Genomic DNA, 21,610 nt, shown 5'->3' with positions numbered 1-21,610 from the left:
CGAATAATCCATATCTGCTAAAGGCATAATTCTCCCAATTAACTTTATATCCCGATAACGCACCATACTGTTCAAATCGTTTACGCAAAATCTCTGTAGATTGCAAAGGATGTGTTAAATATATCAAGACATCGTCCACAAACAAATTTATCTTATATTCATTAGTATTCACCTTAATAACTTTAATGCCACTATCCTACCAAAGGATCAATGACCAAAGCAAATAGAGCTGATGACAAAGAACAGCCTTGTATAGTCGATCTAGATAATGTAAAAGGTAAAGACACTTGTCCATTTGTCACCACTCTTGAAGTGGGACTTTTATATAAAGCCTTAATCCAACCAATAAAAAGAGGCCCAAAATTAAACTTTTCCAAGACTTTAAACAAAAGCCTCCATTCCACCCTGTCAAAGGCCTGTTCTGCATCCAAAGAAATTACTGTTGGTTGGTCAGATTGCTCCCAAGAAATATTAATTAATGAAGTCAACTTTGCAACATTGTCTGATGAATAACGATTCTTAATAAAACCCGCCTGGTCTACATGAACCAAATCAGGTAAACACAACCAATCCATTAGCCAGAACCTTTGCTACAATCTTGTAATCCACATTTAACAAAATAATAGGTCTATGAGATCCCACTTTCAAAGGGTCTCTATCCTTCTTAAGAATAACAGTAAAAATTGCTTTAGAAAAAGAATCTGGAAAAGACCCAATCTTTTCAGCTTGATCTAAAATCTCCATCAATAAGGGAATTAAAAAATCTTGAAATCCCTTACAAAATTTCAAAGTAAACCCATCATCCCCTGGTGACATACCACCTGGCATAGACAGAAGTACATTGGTTAATTCTTTAACTGAAAAAGAAACATCCAGTTCCTTAATATCGTTATCATTCAAAGAAGGTAAACTGGATAAAAAAATTTCAATTTTAACCTTGTCAAAAGTATCTAATTTCTCATAAAACGTATGAAATTCATCATTAATCTCTTGAGGTATATACGTAATCCTCGCTTGATGCCCAATAGCATTTATTGTTCAAGACATCTGTTCCATTTTTAACTACCATGCTAACACTTTATGAACTCTCTCCCACAACTCATAATACTGATGCCTAGTTCTCTGTATTAATTTTTCCAAATGTTTGTAACGAATTATAGTTTAATTTCAAATTAACTAATCACAATTAAAAAAAAATCTTCAATAGAAACTCATTGTAAATCTTTTTCCAAAATCTTTATTTCCTTTTCCAAGTTATTAAGTTCAGACATTTGTCATTTATTAACCTTAACAGTATAACTAATAATTTGTCCTTGCAAATAAGCCTTCAAAGCATCCCACAACACGAATTTACCTATATTTATTTTCAAAAAGATTTGAATTTGGTCCCTTATAAATTTACAAAATTCAGGATCTTTCAACAAGAAAGAATTAAATCACCAACAATGAACATTCTTTTCTATCTCTGAAGCAGTACAGATAATTAATAACAAAGAAAGATCAGACAGAATACTAGACTTGTATTCAACCTTGTAATTGTGCAGATACTAAAAACAAATCTATCCTAGAATAAGAAACATAGCGAAATGAATAAAATGAAAAAATTTTTTTCTTAGGATTTAGTTTCCTCCATATATCTACTAAATTCATATCTTTCACTACACCATTAATTGCTTAGTCATTTTAGTTCTAATTACCGATTTAGGAGATTTGTCCAGTAATGGGTCAAAACAACAATTAAAATCTCTTCCTTCCATAATTTTATCATAAGCTTGACTTAAATTAAGAAAGAATCTGCCATAAATTGTTCATCATCAATATTCAGAGCATAAACATTCATTAAAGTCCAACATTCAGAAAAAAAATGTACAATTAACAATCAAAAGTCTACCAACTGCTTCAAAGACTGACTCCGATTCAAAAGGTAACTTCTTGTTAATCAAAATAGCAACCAACCCTTGCTGTAGAATTAAAAGAAGATGCTATAACCTGTCCAACCCAATCTCTTTTTAATTTTTGATGCTCTTTCTCACTCAATTGGATCTGCAAAAAAGCCACATCAACCTTCAATTTTTTAATATAAGCCAATACTATCTTTCTCTTAATTGCCTTATTTATTTAGCCCGTTAACATATGTCTATAACCATCCCACCATAAATGGTGAAGTACCTCCCCATGGCATCAATACAAAAAAAACCTCAAGATCTCCTCCAAGAAGGAAAAAAAGAACAAAGAATCCCCATAGAAAAAAAAACAACACAAAAAAAAAGAATACTCAATAGTATTACCACCCTCAATTATGCGGGAGTGACAAGTGCCACATAGTGGCCGACGATTTCGGAAGGATAAGTAGAAGGAGTACCCCCACCCTCCAGACAGAACAATCAAACTTAACACAAAAAAATTCTCTCAAGTATAAAACGCCTCTTCCAAATCTCGATTGACTTGATCATCATCAGTACCAATATCGATCAAGTGCTGAGATTCCATCTCTCGTTTACCATTCTTCTCTTTCGGAATTACAACAAGCTGCTGAGGAAACCTGTCTGCATTTTGACCCTGCTTATCATCAGGTAAAGAATTAGCAAAAACAAGAGCTTCAGCATCATCTCCATAAAAGACTTTTAAGTATAGCAGGGTAACGAAAGGCAAATTTATAGCCTTTCTTCCACAGAGCAGCTTTAGCCGAAGTAAATTATGACGTTTTATTACAGCTTGACTCAAATCGGCATAGAAAAATGCCCTATTATTCTTAACAAGCAATGGACCCTGATTATTTCTCACATTCTGTACTGCAAGTCTCAAAATCAGTTCTCTATCCTGGTAACGCAAACAACGAATCAAAATAGAGCGTGATGCTTGGCCAGGAAGTGGCTTCCTTTGTATTTCTCGATGAGCCCTGTCCAACTCCAGACCATTTGGAAAATGCATTATTCCCAAAACCTCGGGAATCCACTTTTGAAAAAACCGAACTGGTCTGGACCTTCAAAACCTTCTCTTTGCATTGATCAACATTATCTTTACAGTCAATAAATTCTCCTTCAATTTTCTTAAATTTATCTTGAACCTCATCCACAGCTTTCAAACATTTTGCCACATCCATTTTAATTGATGCTATTCCCCCTTCATTTCAGCAAATTGATCTTTCATAATTGAAAATCCTTGACTTATTTGCAAAGCCAAATCAGCATTTGAAGGTGAGGAGCAGACTTAAACTTAGAATTCTGCCTCACCATAGACCTACCCTGAGGTATGGCTGCTTCTTCTTCCATCTGGTATGGGGGTTCTTCCTCCTCCACTCCAATGATGGGGATCATGGCATGATGGCATAGGAAGAAAATGTAGAAAACACCTCCCCCAGCAGAACTTTTTAAAACCCATATAAAAGCTTTAAAATCTGTCAATTGTATTGCTGAAGTACTTAACTAGTAACAATGAGAAAAACTAAAATTCAAACTACCAAAAAAAAGCTACTAAACCAGTTACTACAACTTGAGGAACCTCGGCTTACCTTATCAACGCAGCCTGCTGACTCAATTTCTTCCCAACCTTGACCGCTACGCCAGTCGAGCGGTAGGGTGTATTCAACACCAGTGCCAACTTTGTCTGCTGTCATGCAAGATGGCACCGGTGTGCAGCATCGATCCAGTCCCATCCAGGATGATCAACTGCGCATGCGCGAAAGTTCATGCATGCACACAACACCTGAAAAGGCCCAGGCTGCGGGGGCACCCATCTCCCATGACCCAGTGATCCTGGGCCAGTGTGGGAGGGTATCCGCACCCATAGTCAGGCTGAAGTGGCTTTTTTTAAATCGACCGAGGAAGAAGAAAATGTCTTCGATGGCCAGAGGTTGGTGTCCATTCTTTCTATGTTCCTGGGGACACAGGTTTCCAAACCAGGCTGTGAAGTAACCAGTAGGTATACTTTCCATATCTGTAGTATATTTGATGACATGCAGAATAATATCCTCATACTCCATAGAAAGTAAGGAGGTTGGTGTGCCTTGATGTGCTGGCTGCAGGAGAGGTCCTTCATCATATGATGGTGTACATTTAAATACTTGTTTGTAGGCAAATTAAAACTAAAAGACTTAAGCATGATTATTGTTTATTTATATGCTCATCAATGATCATTTTGAATATGGAATCAATATCTTATTTTTTTTTCTTTTCTTCAGACTGTGTTAAAACTTCAGAAATGTGCAATTTCTTCTATCCTTTAAAGACAAAGTATGATGATAATAGGTCGATTGCTATCTGCAAGAGTTTAAATTGGAAAACATTTTCAAGTGGCAAACTTGTATTGGGACCATACAAAGAAAAGGGTTGTCAGATGGTTTATAAAGATACCATGGTAAGTTTTCCTGTTTGAAACTCTGGTTGTTGGTGAAAAAAAAAATTACTTTTTTTATTAATGTTCCCCTCCAAGCTGATTTTCCATGGGTTCAAATCTCAAGACCCTAATCACCTGTAACTACATCATGCTTTACTTTAACATCCCTTCCTACATTTGCCAGTTTTTGAGATGACCTACTATTGTCTGGGCCCAATTTTCAACCAAATTTTTTTCTCCCTTCTGATCGGTCTCCTTTGCCTACTCGAGCTTTTCCATAAATGGTGACACAAGAACATAACAAATACCAAAACCTTTAATTCCCCTATTGTGCAAGAACTATCTACGTCTTAAATACTGGTATATATAATGGAGGAGACTCTACTGCATTTACTAATGTTTTACACCATCGGTCAGGCTTTTGGCCACTCAACCCATCTGCATCTCTTTGCAGACTCATTGTCTGCTTTAAATAATTGGTCTCATTCAGTTTAATACCATCAGTAAACTGACACGAGACAATCCTCATTATTAGAGAAGAAAAAAACTACTTTTTGACTCAGACTTTGGAGTCCAGGAGTTTATTTTCACATTTGCAGATGGTATATGGGATACTGAATTGAGGTAGTCTGTGAGGAGGCAGGAGGTACACTTGGTGAATGATAGCCTGGCCAGAAACAAGATTAATTTAATTAATGGAGTCCACAGGTGATACATTTTGTTAAGTATGTGGAGTGATATTAAGAACTAAATATTTGCACCTTTGATACATTGTAGGAATAAATATCTAGGAAAATTTGTATGCAAATCTTTGAAGCTTGATAGAAAAGTTGCGAATATTTTTTATTTGAAAACTACAGGGATCCTTGACTTTAATATTTGCAAGAATTACCACCTCTCGTGTCATGATTTGTACCAATGACATTGGACAGTCACACCAATCTGTGTTATTATCTGTTACCAGTGTCTCAAAACAACAATGGCAACGTGAATCCTGCTGCAATTTGCGGATCATGTTATGTGTGGTTTCTTCAGTGCTGTTAAGACTATGCCTGAGGGCCCTCCTTGCTGAGAGCCAAGTATGGAGGACAGGCTATAAAAGACAAGGAGTCAGTTAGCACCTGTACTTGGAAGAATTGATAAGTTGTGACTCTGTCCTTGGGAAAAAAAATGTTGTTGACACAATTACCAAGCATGTTATCCTCCCCAGCCATCCTGCCACCTCTGACCACTAAGTCACTGAAAACAGACAAGCATTGATGAAGTTCTAAAATTTGGAGGAGAGGAAAATTAGTAAAAATTTACAACCTCATCTGCCATGTCAAGAAAGGTAGGAAATTCCAGGAGATGTTTTACTTGTGAACATCTTCAAGAAAAAGAACAAAGCAAGTTGTGGTAACTATAGAGAGCTCCGCCAAAGGAAATCACCAAAGTCCTATTCAACTACAGTATCTAAAATGCTGTTCCCTTAATTTGCCTTCTGCTATGTGGGGGCACAATAGACATGATTTGTAACATCATGAGAAATGGAGGAAGGAGCATATGAATTATGGATGGCCTTTCTTGACTTAATAAAATCTTTTTGACACAATCAGTAGAAAGGTACACTGGAATATTTTTCTCATATGTGGCTATGTCATAAATTTGTCTCCCATGTTATTCGGTTGCATTAAGACATGCAAGCCATTATTGTAACCAACAAATGAATAATAAACCCAATCTTAGTACAGACTGGTGTTAAAAGAAATTTGCACTGTTACTTTGATGCAAATCTCAATCTTTCTCACTGTCGTGCTGCATCTTGCCTCCCCTTCAATTATCCTTTAGTTGTAGTGGAGCTAATGTACAGGACGAATGGGAAGTGCCTGCACTCAATAACTCAAGTCATTGCAGCTCATGATCAAATTTCAGGATACAGACAGGGCTTGTGTATAGATATGTTCTGCTCTTGAGCTCCAAGTCATCATCATTATTTGCCAAAGGAAAAGTAATCAACAACCTCCTACTCCACTGTCTTTATGCAGTGTCCGGAGATGCGGCTCCTTCTGCTATTTGGGACACAATAGACATGAGAAATGAAGGGAGGAGCATAACAGTTGTGCATGGTCTCTCTTGACCAAATCAAAAACCTTTGAGTTAAAAGCTACACTGGAATATCTTTCTCAAATTTGGCTAAAGTACAAGAGTATGGTCCCCACAAAAAAAAAATTGCACTGCAGGAGCTTCTGTATGAATAGACCTGGGAGAGCAGGGAGTTGAGATGTAGAGGAATTAGGGGATATGGGGAAAAGGCAGGTAGGTGGAGTTAGGTCATAAATTAGATCAGCCATGATCGTATTGAATGGCGGAGCAGGCTCGATGGGCCATTTTTGGCCTACTCCTGTTCCTACTTCCTATGTTCCTATAGGGTCTTCTTGCCAGGTCCTGATACTGACAGCTCCATACAGGCTTTAAACGGCCTGTTAAAGGAGCCAATGGTGTTTATTTAAAAAAAATCCTGCAACTATGGAGATCTATGCCCAAGATGGCAGCGTGCCATGAGGGGTTGAAGACTCCAGGGGGACAGCAGAACGGCAAAGAGCATCAGAGATGGTGGGAACACCCACCATTGAGAAGGAGAAGAATGGGAGACGAACCTACAGCGAAGGTGACATGGCTGCAGACCAGCGAGGGGCTCAGCGGCTAAAGGACCCATACAGGTGGCGAACTGTTGGTGACTTGTGGTTGAAGTACTCACATTCTGTGGGGTGCTGATGACTTGGGTTGAAGGACCCACAAAGGCTGCCGGAGTCTGGATTGTGGGAACCAGGAACCAGCGTTGGAGAGGGTTCTGACCTATCTCAAAGGGCCTCAGGCACTAAAGGGTTCCTGTTCATATTGGAAGTTTGAAATTGGAGCTTGAGTTCTAATGCCTTTATCTGAACGTTGAGGCGAATTGACAGAAACTCAGTGTTTTTGAAGGGACTTTTTTTTGCTTTTTTTTCTCTTATTGTTGTGGGTGCTGGGCAATTATAATGGTGACTATTTGTTTGCCATACGGCAGACAAAAGTTGAAGTATTTCGTGTGTACGGTGCTTAATCTTTTATCCAAAATCCTTTGGGACAGACACTTCGAATTTCAGAATTCCAAATAAAGGAATAATATTAAAATGGCAGTACTTTTAAATTATTGCGGGGGAGGAGGGAGGGGGGATAAATGAAGTGAGATAAAGATAGACTGCTCTCTCCCTGCTTGCCCGCTCGAGCCACTCTGCCACTCTCTCCCCACTCGCTCGCCCACCTGAGTCCCACTGCTGCTCTCTCCACACTTGCCTGTCTGAGCCGTGCTGCCACTCTATCTCCACTCGCCCGCCCTGTCGCTCTCTACCCGCTCACCCACCCAAGTCATGCTGCCGCTCTCTCCCCAAGCCACTCCCTCTGTCAAATGCCCTTTCAGTGGGTCTGCTGATATTCTGCTGGACTACAATCCCTATATTTTTACGTAAAACATGCAGTAAGACTTCAAACTTAAACTGGTTCAAACTAAGCTAAACACCTGAAAATATACTGTACGTGCTGTAAAAAAAAAATGTTTGGCTTTTGGAGGGATAAGCACCTATATTACATTTTTATGTATTATTATATGACAATAAAAAGAACCTTGAGCCTTGAACACAAAAGTCCTCTTTCAACCTGCACTCACTGTGCTACAACAGCCTCTCTTCATAAAGGTATGTGATAAGACTGAAAGGTTATTGACACGTGTATCAAGATGCAGTGATAGTCTGTTTTGCAAGCAGACCAGTTGACATCTTGTACATAGTACAGCAAGTAAGGCACAGAACAAATGTTCAGAGTTACAGAGAGAGATCAATTGGGATGGAGCAAAAGCAACATAATTCTCCTATTTTGAGTTTCATTCAGGAATCTGATAACAGTGGGAAAGGAACTGTTCTTGAATCTGGTGATGAGTGAATCCTTTTTACGGGAGGTATATGAAGAGAGTGTAGACATGATGACGTAAGTCTTTTCAAGACTGGTTTTCCAAGGCGGAGGGAGTTATAGATGGAGTCGATGGAGAGGATGGGGCTATGTATAATGGCCTGAGCTGTGTTCATCACCCTCAGCTGTTTCTTGCAGTCTTGGGCAAAGCAATTCCTGTACCACGCAGTAATGTTTTCAGTGTTGCACATGTAGATGTTTAGGAGTGCTGGTGACATGCCAAACCTTCTCAGAATTCTGAGGAAGTAGTTGCACTGATGCAATTTCTTGGCCATATCTTTTACATGGTGAAGCAGTACTGGTTATTGGAGACATCTACATCAAGGAACTTGTAACTGTCTACCTTAGTGCTGTTGATAGGGACCAGGGATTGAGGTCCATCTTTCTTCCAGAGGTCTGTAACCAATTTCTTGGTCTTACTAACATGGAGAGAAGGTTGTCCTGCACTAAGCCACTAGTCCATCTGTTTCCTTCTGAACTCCAACTCATCATTGTTAGAGATCCTACCTTTTGTGGGTAGCACTGTTTGAATAAACATTTAAAACTAGCACAAAACACATGGTACACATAGGGTAGTGACTCCAACCCTCATGTTCGCCTCTGAGTTTTAAGCCTGCCAAAGAAGGTATCTCAAAGTTTGTTATAGAGTTATCACCAATACTGTACTCAAATCCACATGTAGGACAAGCGAACCAATATCAGTGTCTTTTTCAATTTCAACATCTCAAATGAAGCTCAATGTTTCTTCTCAATGGATAGACTTTTGTTCTTTGCTCTACTGATTATAAACCCATGACTGTGGGGTCAGGGACAATTCCAATCCCATCTACGTTTGCTGATGACACCAGTTGTCAGCAGAATCACAAATGGCAATGAGGAAGCGTATAGGAGGGAGATAGATCAGCGCGTTGAATGGTGTAACGATAACAACCTTGCGCTCAATGTCAGCAAAACCAAGGAGATGATTGTGAACTTCAGAAGGAAGTCGGGGGAACATGACCCAGTCCTCATTGAGTGCTCAGTAGTGGAGAGGGTCATCACAAAGAAGGTTCGCCAGCGGCTGCACATTGTGAGGTGTACCATGGAGACCATTCTGGCTGGTTGCATCACTGCCTAGTATAGAGGTGCCAACTCTCAGACAAGAATAAACTCCAGAGGGTTGTTAATTCAGCATGTGACATCACAGGCAGCAGACTTCGCTACATGAGACAGTGTCTTAAAAAATCAACCTCTATCCTCAAAGACCCCAACCACCCAGACCATGCCCACTTCACTCTGCCACCATTGGGAAAAGGTACAGGAGCCTGAAGACAAGTACTCAGAGACACAAGGGTTGCATCTTCCCCACTGCCATCAGATTCCTGAATAATCAATGAACCAAAGACACTGCCTTACTTTTCATGCACGATTATGCTTTTTTTATTTATTGTTGTAAAAGTGCTTTAATGCTCTGATATGAAATTTTCTAAAGATTTCTAATGGTACTTTTGAAAACATTGATTATCCTAAACTGTGTAATGTAGCAAAACGCAAGCATTGTGTGGTTCAGTTCTTGATTTCCAAATTGCAAGGTTTTGCTCATTTGTACTTGTAGAATCATTGGTGAAGCTGCCATATTAACCTTTCATAATTTTTGTATTTGAAGGAAGTTTGCTTTGTTTTTTGTTTGGCTGAACCCAACTTTGTTGTCTTTGTACACTCGTTATTTTGCAGATATTTCACATCCTTAAGGGTGATTTAGGCATTACGATCTACCATACAACATACCATCTCAAAGAAGGGGATTACTTTTTTGTGCCTTCAGGTAAATGGATATTTATGTATTATTTTACTCAGTGTGAGCATTGCAAGTAGCTACTTAGCTTAATTTTATGATCCTCGAAGTTGTGGAAAAATAAAATATATACATACTGATGAATTTTTGTGAGTGTGCATTTTGTCAGATCTGTAATTTCCACCAAATGAAAAGCATTCAATTCTAAATTTAATTTCTATAGATTGTAAAGAATGTAATATTCACCAAAGAATGAAATGGCAGTAACTAAAAAAGAAAATTGATAACTTTTTTTTGTAGAGTCATAGAGTTGTACGGTAATGCATGTAAGTAGAAGATGTGCAAGGAGCAGCTCACAAAATGTCTCCACTCTGTCATCATTGTGGTCCTTTGGCGCATGTCCATGCAGAACTTTTTTGCTGAAGTACATGAACATCGGAACATAGGAAGTAGGAACAGGAGTAGGCCAAAAATGGCCCATTGAGCCTGCTCCGCCATTCAATACGATCATGGCTGATCTAATTTATGACCTAACTCCACCTACCTGCCTTCTCCCCATATCCCCTAATTCCTCTATCATGTAAAAATTTATCTAACTGAATTTTAAATATGTTTAATGAGGCAGCCTCAACTACTTCCCTGGTTAGAGAATTCCAAACATTCACTACTCTCTGGGAAAAACTATTTTTTCTCATCTCTGTCCTAAATCTACTCCCCCGAATCTTGAGACTGTGTCGTCTCATTTTAGTTTCCCCGACCAGCTCAAAAAACCTTCCTACATCTATCCTATCCATACCCTTCATAATCCTATATGTTTCTATAAGATCTCCTCTCATTCTTCTGAACTCGAGCGAATACAATCCTAGATGATTTAATCTTTCATCATAAGTTAACCCCTTCATCCCAGGGATCAACCTAGTAAACCTCCTCTGGACCGTCTCCAAAGCCAGTATATCCTTCCTCAAATATGGAGACCAGAATTGGACAAAGTACTCCAGGTGTGGTCTCACCAGTACCTTATACATTTGCAACATTACCTCCCTACTCCTGAATTCAATTCCTCTAGCGATGAAGGCCAACATTCCATTTACCTTCTTAATAACCTGCTGCACCTGCAACCTAACTTTTTTGCGATTCATGCACAAGCACTCCCAAGTCCCTTTGCACAACAGCATGCTGTAGTTTTTCACCCTTTAAATAATATTCAGTTCTTTTATTTTTCTTGCCAAAGTGGATAACCTCATACTTACTAACATTGTACTCCATCTGCCAGACCTTTGCCCACTCATTCAGCTTAACTATATCCCTCTGCAGACTCTCCACATCCTCATTACAAGTTGCTCTTCCACTCAATTTGGTGTCATCCGCAAACTTGGCTACACCACATTTTGTCCCCTCCTCCAAGTCATCAATGTAAATGATGAACAGTTGTGGGCCTAACACTGACCCCTGCGGCACCCCACTTACCACTCTCTGCCAACCTGAAAAACTCCCATTTATCCCGACTCTCTGCCTCCTGTCAGACAACCAATTTTCAATCCAGGCCAATATATTTCCCCGGACTCCACTTTCCTGTAACTTACTGAGAAGTCTCTTGTGCGGCACCTTATCAAACGCTTTCTGGAAATCCAAATATACAACATCAACCTGTTCCCCTCTATCCACTGCACCCATTATATCCTCAAAGAATCCTAACAAGTTTGTCAAACAAGATCTTCCCTTTCTAAAACCATGCTGCGTCTGCCATATTGAACCCTTACATTCCAAAAGTTTCACTATTTCATCTTTAATGATGGCTTCAAGCATTTTTCCAACCACAGACGTCAAGCGAATTGGCCGATAATTTCCAGTCTTATGCCTACATCCCTTCTTAAAAAGTGGCGTGACATTTGCTGTCTTCCAGTCTGCCGGGACCTGCCAAGAATCCAAGGAATTTTGGTATATGACCACCAATGCATCAACTATAACTTCTGCCATTTCCTTCAGAACCCTTGGATGCATATCATCAGGACCAGGTGATTTGTCTGGCTTTAGTCCCATTAGTTTCTCCATCACTACTTCCTTCGTAACAACTGTTTTATCAAGGCCCTCCCCAACATTCGCATCCTTAACTCCGCACTTGGGCATGCTGGACATGTCTTCCACCGTGAAGACTGACACAAAATATTTGTTTAATGTCTTGGCCATTTCCTCATTTTTTGCTACCAGTTTTCCTTTCTCATCCTCCAAGGGTCCTATGTTAACTCTGGCCACCCTCTTCCATTTTATATATTTATAAAAATTTTTGCTTTCTGTTTTTATATTATGTGCCAATTTACTTTCATAATCCTTTTTCCCATTTCTTATTACCCGCTTTGTAACCCCTTGTTGTCTCTTAAAGTTTTCCCAATCTTCCAGTTTCCCACTGCTCTTTGCAGCTTTGTACACCTGCGCCTTCAATTTTATACTCTCCTTTATTTCCTTTGTTAACCACGGTTCATTTTTCCCTCCCTTGCTGCCCTTTTTCCTGACCGGAATATATTTTTGTTGAGCATTACAAAATATTTCTTTGAAAATCTTCCACTGTTCCTCAACTGTTTCATCAATTAGCCTGTGCTCCCAGTCCACTCTGCCCAATTCCTCCCTCATCCTATGGTAGTCACCCCTGTTTAAGCATAATATATTAGTTTTAGATCTAACTATTTCCCCTTCCATCTGAATGAGAAATTCAATCATACTATGATCGCTATTTCCCAGATGGTCTCTGACTATTACATCATTTACTCTACCTATCTCATTGCACAACACTAGATCAAGGAGAGCATTTTCTCTCGTGGGTTCCTTAACATGATGCTCAAGAAAGCTATCGCGGATGCATTCTATGAAGTCCTCTTCCAGACTCCCACGACCAACTTGATTTTCCCAATCTATGTGGAAGTTAAAGTCCCCCATGACGACTGCCGTATCATTATTACATGCCTCACTTATCTCTCTATTTATTTCCTGTGCCACTAAACTATTGTTATGTGGTGGGCGATAGATATCACCCACCAATAATTTTTTCCTTTTGTTATTCTTTATCTCTACCCAAATGGACTCAACATTATGCTCTTTAGATCTTATATCACTCCTCACTACTGCCTGGAGCTCATCTTTGATTAAGAGTGCAACTCCACCTCCCTTACCATCCTGTCTATCACTTTGCACCACCTGAAACCCTTGAAAGTTTAATTCCCATTTAGGGTCACCTTGTAGCCCTGTTTCCGTGATGGCTACCAAATCATAGGCATGGGTACTGATTTGCGCCTCAAGTTCACTAACCTTATTTCTAATACTGCGGGCATTCAGATAAAGTGCCCTTATGCTCTTTGTCCTTTTAATATCTAGTGACTTCTGTAACCTTTTCTTTTGATTTTTCTGCCCACTATTTTTCTTTGTAATTTTCTCAACACTATCATTGACCCGAAAACTCACTGCACCATCTGATTTTTTACTTTCTCCTCCCAACACTACTTTTCCTATTTTACTTTTCCTGGCCATTACTTTATCTTCCCTACCCTTTTCCCAATCACTCTGGTTCTCATAACCCTGCCAAATTCATTTAAACCTTGCCCCACTGCTGTACCAAACATACTTGCCAAAATGTTGACACCTTTTGGATTTAGGTGTAACCCGTCCCTCTTGTAAAGATCATGCCTTCCCCAAAAGAGATCCCAATGATCCAAGAAGCCAAATCCTTGCCTTGTACACCAGCACCTCAGCCACACATTCATTTTCCTTATCCTTACATTCTTTTCATCACTTGCATTTGGAACAGGTAGTAATCCCAAAATCACCACCCTAGTGTTCCTGTCTTTCAGCTTTCGTCCCAGCTCACTGTAATCCCTTTTCATTACCTCCTCCCTTTTCTTGTCAATGTCGTTTGTACCCACATGTACCAAGACATCAGGCTGCTCTCCCTCTCCTCTCAGAATATTTTGGACCCGATTTGTGATATCTTGTACCCTTGCACCAGGGAGGCAGCACGCCATGCGGGTATACTTATCTGGTTCCAGAACCTCCTGTCTGTACCCCTGACAATGGAGTCCCCAATAACTACTGCATTTCTCCTTTTCCTTTTCTTTTGCACCACTCTGCCAGGCTTATTGCCATTGACCTGGTGCCTGTGGCCATCTTATGTCTGGTCATCTCCCTCAACAGAATCCAACACAACATAACTGTTGCTGAGTGGGATAGTCACTGGTGTGCTCTCCGTTTTTCCTCGCTTTTTTCTTCCCGCCCCTGACGGTTTCCCACTTACCTGACATGGGTTCTGGAGTACTTATCGCCCTGAAAGTTGAGTCGATTAACTCCTCACTCTCCCTTACAAGCCGCAGGTCATCAGTCTGCAACTCCATATCCCTAATTCGGTCCCTTAGTAACTGCATCTCGGTACACCTGGTGCAGATGTGGCCATTTGGGAGGGTGGAGGTCACCCATTGTTCCCACATCTGACACCCAGTACAGAGCATTAACCCTATTGGCATGACTCTGAATACGAAGGCAAATAACTCAGCTTACCTTTTCTCCTTGCCTGCTTTCGCCGAAGCCTGATAAGCCAAAGCCAGGAAGTCTCACTCCTTCACTGCTCCACTCACTCACTGAGCCACTCCTCGCTGGCTGTTCCCCTTTCACTTCTTTTATTGGCCCCTTGACCAATTAACCCTGTCACTTTCAGCAAGCTCCTCCTCCTCTGATTCACAGCCTGACTCTCTCCAAGCTCCTCCTCCAACTCCCAGCTGAACCAAGTCGGCCCAAGCCCCGGTAAGCCCCTCGACTTTAATAGCTTACCTTCTCCTCACTTTCAGTAAGCTCCTCCTCCTCCGACTCACTTTCAGCGAGCTCCTCCTCCTGTGATTCACAGCCCGACTCTCTCCAAGCTCCTCCTCCGACTCCCAGCCGAACCAAGGAACAGGAATTCCATTTGCTTACAATAGGTCTGTGTCCTTGTATACCTATCTAAATGTAGTGATTCTACCACCTCGTCTAGTAGCGAGTTCCAGACTTAATCCATTCTGAAAAATAATTCAATAATTCCTTTTCTTAATCCTATGTCTTCTTGTTTTTGATACACCTACTATGGGAAAAACATTTCTGACTACCCTGTCTATGCCTCTTGTAATTTTATACTGCACTATTATATCACCCCTGAGTCTCCTGTGCTCAAGGAAAAACAAATTTAGCCAATTCAATCTCTTCTCATAACTGAATTTCGCCAATATAATCAACAAGCTGGTGAATCTCCTCTGCACTCTCTCCTGTAGTGTGTTGACTGCAATATGTGTGGCATTTGGAAAATCACTATTCAGTCAAGTTGCAACTTCACATCAAAACTTTGATTTTCTATGCCCTGACTATGAAGGCATGCATGCGTTCATCACCCTATCTACTCATGTTTCTACTTTCAGGAAACTTTGGACTTGAGCCCTAAGGTCTCCCTATTCATCAACATTCCTCAGTGACCTACCATTTACAATATCTGCTGTATTCCTGTTTGTCTTCCTATGTATCCACTTCATACTTGTCAGGGTTAAATTCCATCTGCCTTCCCTTCTAATTTTCCATCTAATCTATATCCCTTAGTAGCCTCAGACAGCTTTCTTTGCTATCCACAACACCAACTTGTATTTCCTCTGCACACTGACAAATCATAACTCCCAAGTTTACATCCGGGTTATTAATAGATAGCATGAACCACAATGGTCAGCATCGATGTATGTGGTACCCTTGTTATCACAAGATTTTAATCAAAAAAAGCATCTTTCCACTACTGTCTTCTGCCTCCTCTCAAGAAACCTAATTTTGGATTCCATATACCTTCTGGATTTTGTTGAAAGTTTCAAGATTCAAGAATCAATATATTGTCATGTAATAATAATGGTGTCATATTGCACAGAATTGCTTTTACCTGCCATAAGGCAGACAGATTAACCATTGGCAGAAATTGCCCGAAGTGCCTCTTACAGTCAGAGAAAGAGAAGCAAAAGCATTCCCCCTAGAGTCACCGAATGCCTGTAGATTTGTCTCCAGCTCTCCGGCAACCCCACAGCCACAGAGACTAGTCCAAACCACTGACATTCTGAGCTCTAGATCCGAACCTCCAGGAACCCTTCGGCCCTTCCTCACATCCCAATTCCAATACTTGGTACCACTTCAGCCAGTTTCGAACCAGTCTCCAGCAGTCCGCAGCCCGGCCTGAGTCCCCTGACAGCAGTCTTCAGCAGCCCGTAGCCTCCGTGGGCCCGTCAGCGCATGCATGCATGGGCCTTTCAGCTGCGAGCGCCCTCACTGGTCCATCACTGTGGTCACTGTCCAGTTGGTCATCTCCTCTGCTTCTCCTTCTTAGATGAGGGGCGTGATCACCCTGTTTTCTGGTGTCCTGTGCCAGTTCTCCTCTTCGCTGGAGTTTTCAACCCCTCATGGCTGCTTCCAATCAGATGTGCTGCCATCTAGGGCGTAGATCCTGCAGTTGTGGGATTTTAAATAAAACTACCAATAGCTCCTTTAACAGGCCATTCAAAGCCTGTGTGGCACTGACGGCAGTTGACTGAGCGGTTGGACCCTGCAGGAGCGTTGTATCTCTGCTCCCCGCTCTCCATGAGTCTGCACCAGTGGCAGCGCTGTGAAGTCCATATATTTTATCTTTGTCAGTCTTAATTAAGTTTTCAAAAATCTCAAATTAGTGAAGCAGGAGTTCCCCACATAAAGCCTTATGGACTTACCCAGTCAACCCCTGCCTTTCCAAATACAGTACAACTCCGATTATCCAAAATGTTCGGGACCAGGCCTTTTTTGGAGAACTGACCATTTTTTAAAAACAGCAAATCACTTTCAAAAGTGTTTAAACAACAACAAACAACAAGGGAAGGCTTTTAAAGCATTAAAATAATGTTTAATTCTCACCAAAAAAAAATGCTGGCTGCTGCCGATTACCGATACCTCCCCACTGAGGCACCACTGCTGCCAGGAGCCCGACGTTCCAGCTCCTGTTGGGAGTCCGAGGTCCCTGCTGCCTCCTGGAGCCCAAGATCCCTGCTCCTGCAGGGAGTCCGAGGTCCCCACTTCTGCCAGGTCCCCGCTGCCTCTGAGAACCCAAAGTCTCCGCTGCCTCTGAGAACCAGTGGTCCCCGCTGCCACCGGGAGCTCGAGGTCCCTGGCTCTGAAAAAAATTTTGATAAATGAGGATTTCTGATTTGTTTCTTAACTGAGGATTTTGGAAAATCCGATTTTGGATAATCGGAGTTGTACTGTATACACAAATCCTATCCCTGAAGATTTTCTTTAATAATTTTCATAACATTATTGTAAGATTTACCAGCCTGTAATTATCTGGCTTGTCTCTGCTACCCAATTCATTAAAGAAACAACATTAGCTATTTTCTATTAACAACTTGTGGTTAATGAAATGCAAAAATCTCCATCAAGGTGCTAATTAATCTGGTCCTGGAGATATATCAATGCTTATGTGTCCCATGACATATAACACCACCTTCTTTTCAATACTGATCTGCTCTAGTATCCCATTACGTTCCCTGAACTCATAATTTTCCACATCCTTATTTTCATGTATGTAGATGTATTCGTTTGTACCTTGCACACGTTGCCTGGCTCCACAGATTATCCCTCATAATTCAAACCGTGAAGTATGAATAGCCAAGTTAATTGAGCACTTCGTAATTGTTAGCATGTAATATGTGCAATTGTGCAAAGGGTTTCAAAAGATGCTTGCAAATATTAAAAAGCCCATATATTTGAAAAGTGGATTGGCTTGAACAGCCATTCTCAGCAGGGTCCATACAGCCCCTCTTGGGGTCCACAGTACATTTAAGAGGGGCCTCGGATTGAAATCATAAACTTTTTTTATCGAGTTGGAAGGAGAGAAATATGCAAGAAACCAACTGAACTTGACTGCTTAACAGGGAAGGGGACCCATAAACTTTGAGCAGAGAGCTAAGGGGGCCATGGGTACTAAAAGATTGAAAATGTTTGGTAGTTGACAACTCATTCCATTCTATTTATTGTAAAAAAATTTAATGAATATATCAAAAAAAATCTTGTCTTATCTACATGGAAAATGTTTTCCCTTTATAGGTAACACCTACAACGTTACAAATCTTCAGGATACTGAGGCTGTTCTGCTTTTCACTCAATTGAAAGGTGCCAAAATGGAGTGAACATCATTGACAAGGAATAATTTTTTTTATACCTGTAGTTATTTTGTATATTTTGACTTTGTTTCAGAATAGATTTAGCACTTTGGAACAGCAAAAATGTCAGCCTTCTTTTTTTATGAATAATTAGTCCTGTATGGTTTTCGAAAAGTATTTGATTCTGAAAATGTGTATCCAGTGGAGTTGATGTATATGTAATAAAAAGCGGTGCCATTTATTAGTATAATCATGAGTATTTTTGGAATTGTTGAAGTGTTGTCTGCTTTGCAAATTTTTATTTGCATCATTTTCACGACATGTGTGGTTCCAGTTACATCTGTTTCGTGCTAACAAAAGTTGAATTTCTAACCAATGTGCAATGAAATTCATTCCATTTTTATGTTTTGCAACATGTTAGCACTTTATATTTTTATAAGGAGATGGAAAGAAACTGCATTGCAAAATGCACTCTAGTTTCAACAAAAACATCAAGAAAGAGTATTTGAAGAGAAGAGGATGTATTTAGTTGTGGCAACGAGAAGGAAATAATACTCAACAAACCACTGGTTTTCTGTATCTTGTATTGCAGTTCAGTGTCAAAATTGTCCAAATTCATTTTTACATTTTTTTTTGGTTAAAACACAGGGAAAATTTCTGTTTTGTGTAGTATATAATATTGCCAGAATGATACATGCACAGTTCATGGGTTATAAAAGTGATGTGGTGAAACAATTGATAAATGTAAATTTTGTCCCCATTTTCTCTTTCTATTCTTTCTTAAGTTATTAATATAACTGAAAATCTTAATTTGTCACTGAGAATTAAACTGTACTCTTACTCATTTATAATAATCCTCTTTACAGGAAACAAATTTAGTCTAGAATTATTTTTATTTTAACTGTTCCAAAGAAGTGGTTCTGCAGATATAGAACCTACGTGTTACCTCACATGCCTTCAACAGCATCCAGTTCCCTGGACTTGAGTGCCTTATCTTCACCATGGACATTTAATCTCTTTGCATCTCCATCCCCCTCAAAGGTCTCAAAGTCCTTAGTTTCTCTAACAACAAATCCAGGTGCTCCCCTTCCTCCACCATCACCCTTCTCCCACCTGACAAAATTTGTTCTCACCATCAACCATGACCTTTGCTCATCCCGGTTTCTCCAAGTTAAAGGGGTAACCATGAGTATCCCACGGGTCCCAGCTATGCTTCTCATTTTTGTTGGCTATATGGAGCAATTAACATTAAAAAAAACTTAAACTGGTAAGGCTCTCAACTCATCCTCTGCTTCTTTGATGACTACATTGATGTTACCTCCTGCACCCATGGTACGCTTGTCAACTTTATCCACGATGCTGCTTATTTTCATTACGTTCTCAAATTCACTTTGTCCCTTCCATCCCTGGATATACAAGGACAGGATTCCCCTTGTCCTCGTCTGCCAACATATTAGCCTCTGTAACTTTCTGCCACCAGGCATATCTTTCACTCTCCTCCCCTAGCTGCTTTCCGCAGAGACCGCTCTCACTCTGGGACTCCTTTGTCCACTCATCCCTTCCCGCTAATCTGCACCCTCAGTACCTATCCCTGTGACCACAAGAAATGCCACACTCCTTCCCCACCACTATTTGGGGCCACAAAAAATCCTTCCAAGTGAAGTAACATTTCTTGTGAATCTGCACGGGTCACTTACAGCAATCAGTGCTCCCATTGTGGCCTCATCTGCATCGGAGAGAATTAATGATAGTTTCATTGAGCAACTTTGCTCTGTCCGCTGCAATAACAGAAGACCTCCCAGTGGCCAACTATTGTACTTCCACACACCATTCCCGCACTGACATGTCTATCCATGGTCTTGTGCTCTGCAAATTGGAGGAACAACACTTAATATTCCATCGGGGTACTCTGCAAACAGGCAGTATTAACATTGACTTCTGTAAACTCCTCCCCCAGTCTTTCTCCCTATCTCCCTCCTTTCCTCTTCCCCACTACTTCCCTTTAATCAGAGCTACCCCTCCCCATCACCAGATTTTTTTCTCTTCTACCCTCCAACCTACGGCATCTTACCTTTTATCATATGCTCATACCCCTGAACTTTCCTTCCTTTGTCTCCTCTCCTCCCTCCACTTTTTTTATTCATGCACCTGCCTGCTTTTTGTTCACACCTTGAGGAAGGGCTCAGGCCTAAAATATTGGTTACCTTTTACTTCATCTAAATGCTGCATGGTGTGCTGAGTTTCTCCAGCTCTTTTGTGCATTTACATATGTAAACATTTTGTTAATAAACATACTTTTAACAACTCAAATTAAAATAATTTATTAAAAAAATATATAGTTTTGATATCCTGAGGAGGTTAAAAAAAAAACCCCAAAGTACATATATAAACAAGTCTTCAATACTATTTGTGAATTCAAAGTTCAGATTTATTGTCAGTGTACATACATGACTTCACATACAACTCTGAAATTCTTTTTAATGTGTGCCAGGCACATTTTTTTAGTGTAAACTGCAATTGTTAAAAAATACATGCACAATAAAGAAATGTAAAACTGAAAAAAAATTCAGCAATAAATAATGTGCAAAATAAGAGTCCTTAAATGAGTTTGATTGAGTCGGTTGTTCAGGTGTCTGATGGTGGAGGGGTAGCAACTATTTCTGAAACTGGTGATACAAGTCTTGTGGCATCTATACTTCTTCCCTGATGGCAGCAGCAGGAACAGAGCATGTCCTGGTGCTGCAGATCCTTGATTGCTGCTGCTCTCCAATAGCAAATTTTTTGATGATTGGGAGAGTTTTGCCTGTGATGTACTGGGCTGTGTCTACTACCTTTTGCAGGGCTCTCAGCTCAGAGGTATTGGTACCCCTGTTGGATATGACACCATAACATTGAGTTAGTCTGCATTGACGGTGTGGCTGTCGTTATTTACAATGGGGGGGGGGGGGGGGTGGGCTCAACCATATCAGTGGAGATGAGGATCAAGAATTCACTCAACCATTACACAAGACGGCGAAATGTTGGGAATCCCAAGAGATGGCGGCAGCCGTTCCTGCAGCTCACTGACAAATTTAATGAAGACGAAGAAGCTTAGGAATCATATAGAACATTTTGATAATCATTACATTGTGCATGATATTACTGAAAATTCTACATTGAATAAAAAACGGGCATTGTTTTTAACCGTAATGGGAGGAGGCACCTATGAGCTCCTAAGATCGCGAACTAACCACACATGCCTTCAACGAAAACGTGCTGAAATTTGTCAAGCTATCAGTCAGCACCTTAACCCCGACTTCCAGAAATGACAGAAAGACATAAATTTTACCGAAGTAAACAACAGCACAGAGAGTCT

The 21,610-nt window shown here is 40.4% G+C and overlaps 1 protein-coding gene across 3 annotated transcripts in view; it reads left to right on the top strand.

Moving 5' to 3' along the window:
• The window catches only part of LOC138755105 (centromere protein C-like), a 118,337-nt gene extending 97,479 nt beyond the window's left edge, over nt 1–20,858 (top strand). For 2 of the 3 annotated variants that reach the window (XM_069920410.1, XM_069920429.1), the window contains 4 exons: nt 4,181–4,356; nt 10,030–10,120; nt 11,994–12,105; nt 18,200–18,285. In XM_069920410.1, the coding sequence (XP_069776511.1) occupies nt 4,181–4,356; nt 10,030–10,120; nt 11,994–12,105; nt 18,200–18,203 (383 nt within the window). In that variant the 3' untranslated portion in view covers nt 18,204–18,285. Of the gene's footprint in view, nt 1–4,180; nt 4,357–10,029; nt 10,121–11,993; nt 12,106–18,199 lie in introns of all 3 variants that reach the window. The other variant, XM_069920419.1, reaches the window with a different exon arrangement.
• Nucleotides 20,859–21,610: the final 752 nt, after the last annotated feature.

Source organism: Narcine bancroftii, chromosome 1, assembly GCF_036971445.1.
Source record: "Narcine bancroftii isolate sNarBan1 chromosome 1, sNarBan1.hap1, whole genome shotgun sequence".
Taxonomy (NCBI): Eukaryota; Metazoa; Chordata; class Chondrichthyes; order Torpediniformes; family Narcinidae; genus Narcine; species Narcine bancroftii.
This window is presented reverse-complemented; position numbering and strand designations above follow the sequence as displayed.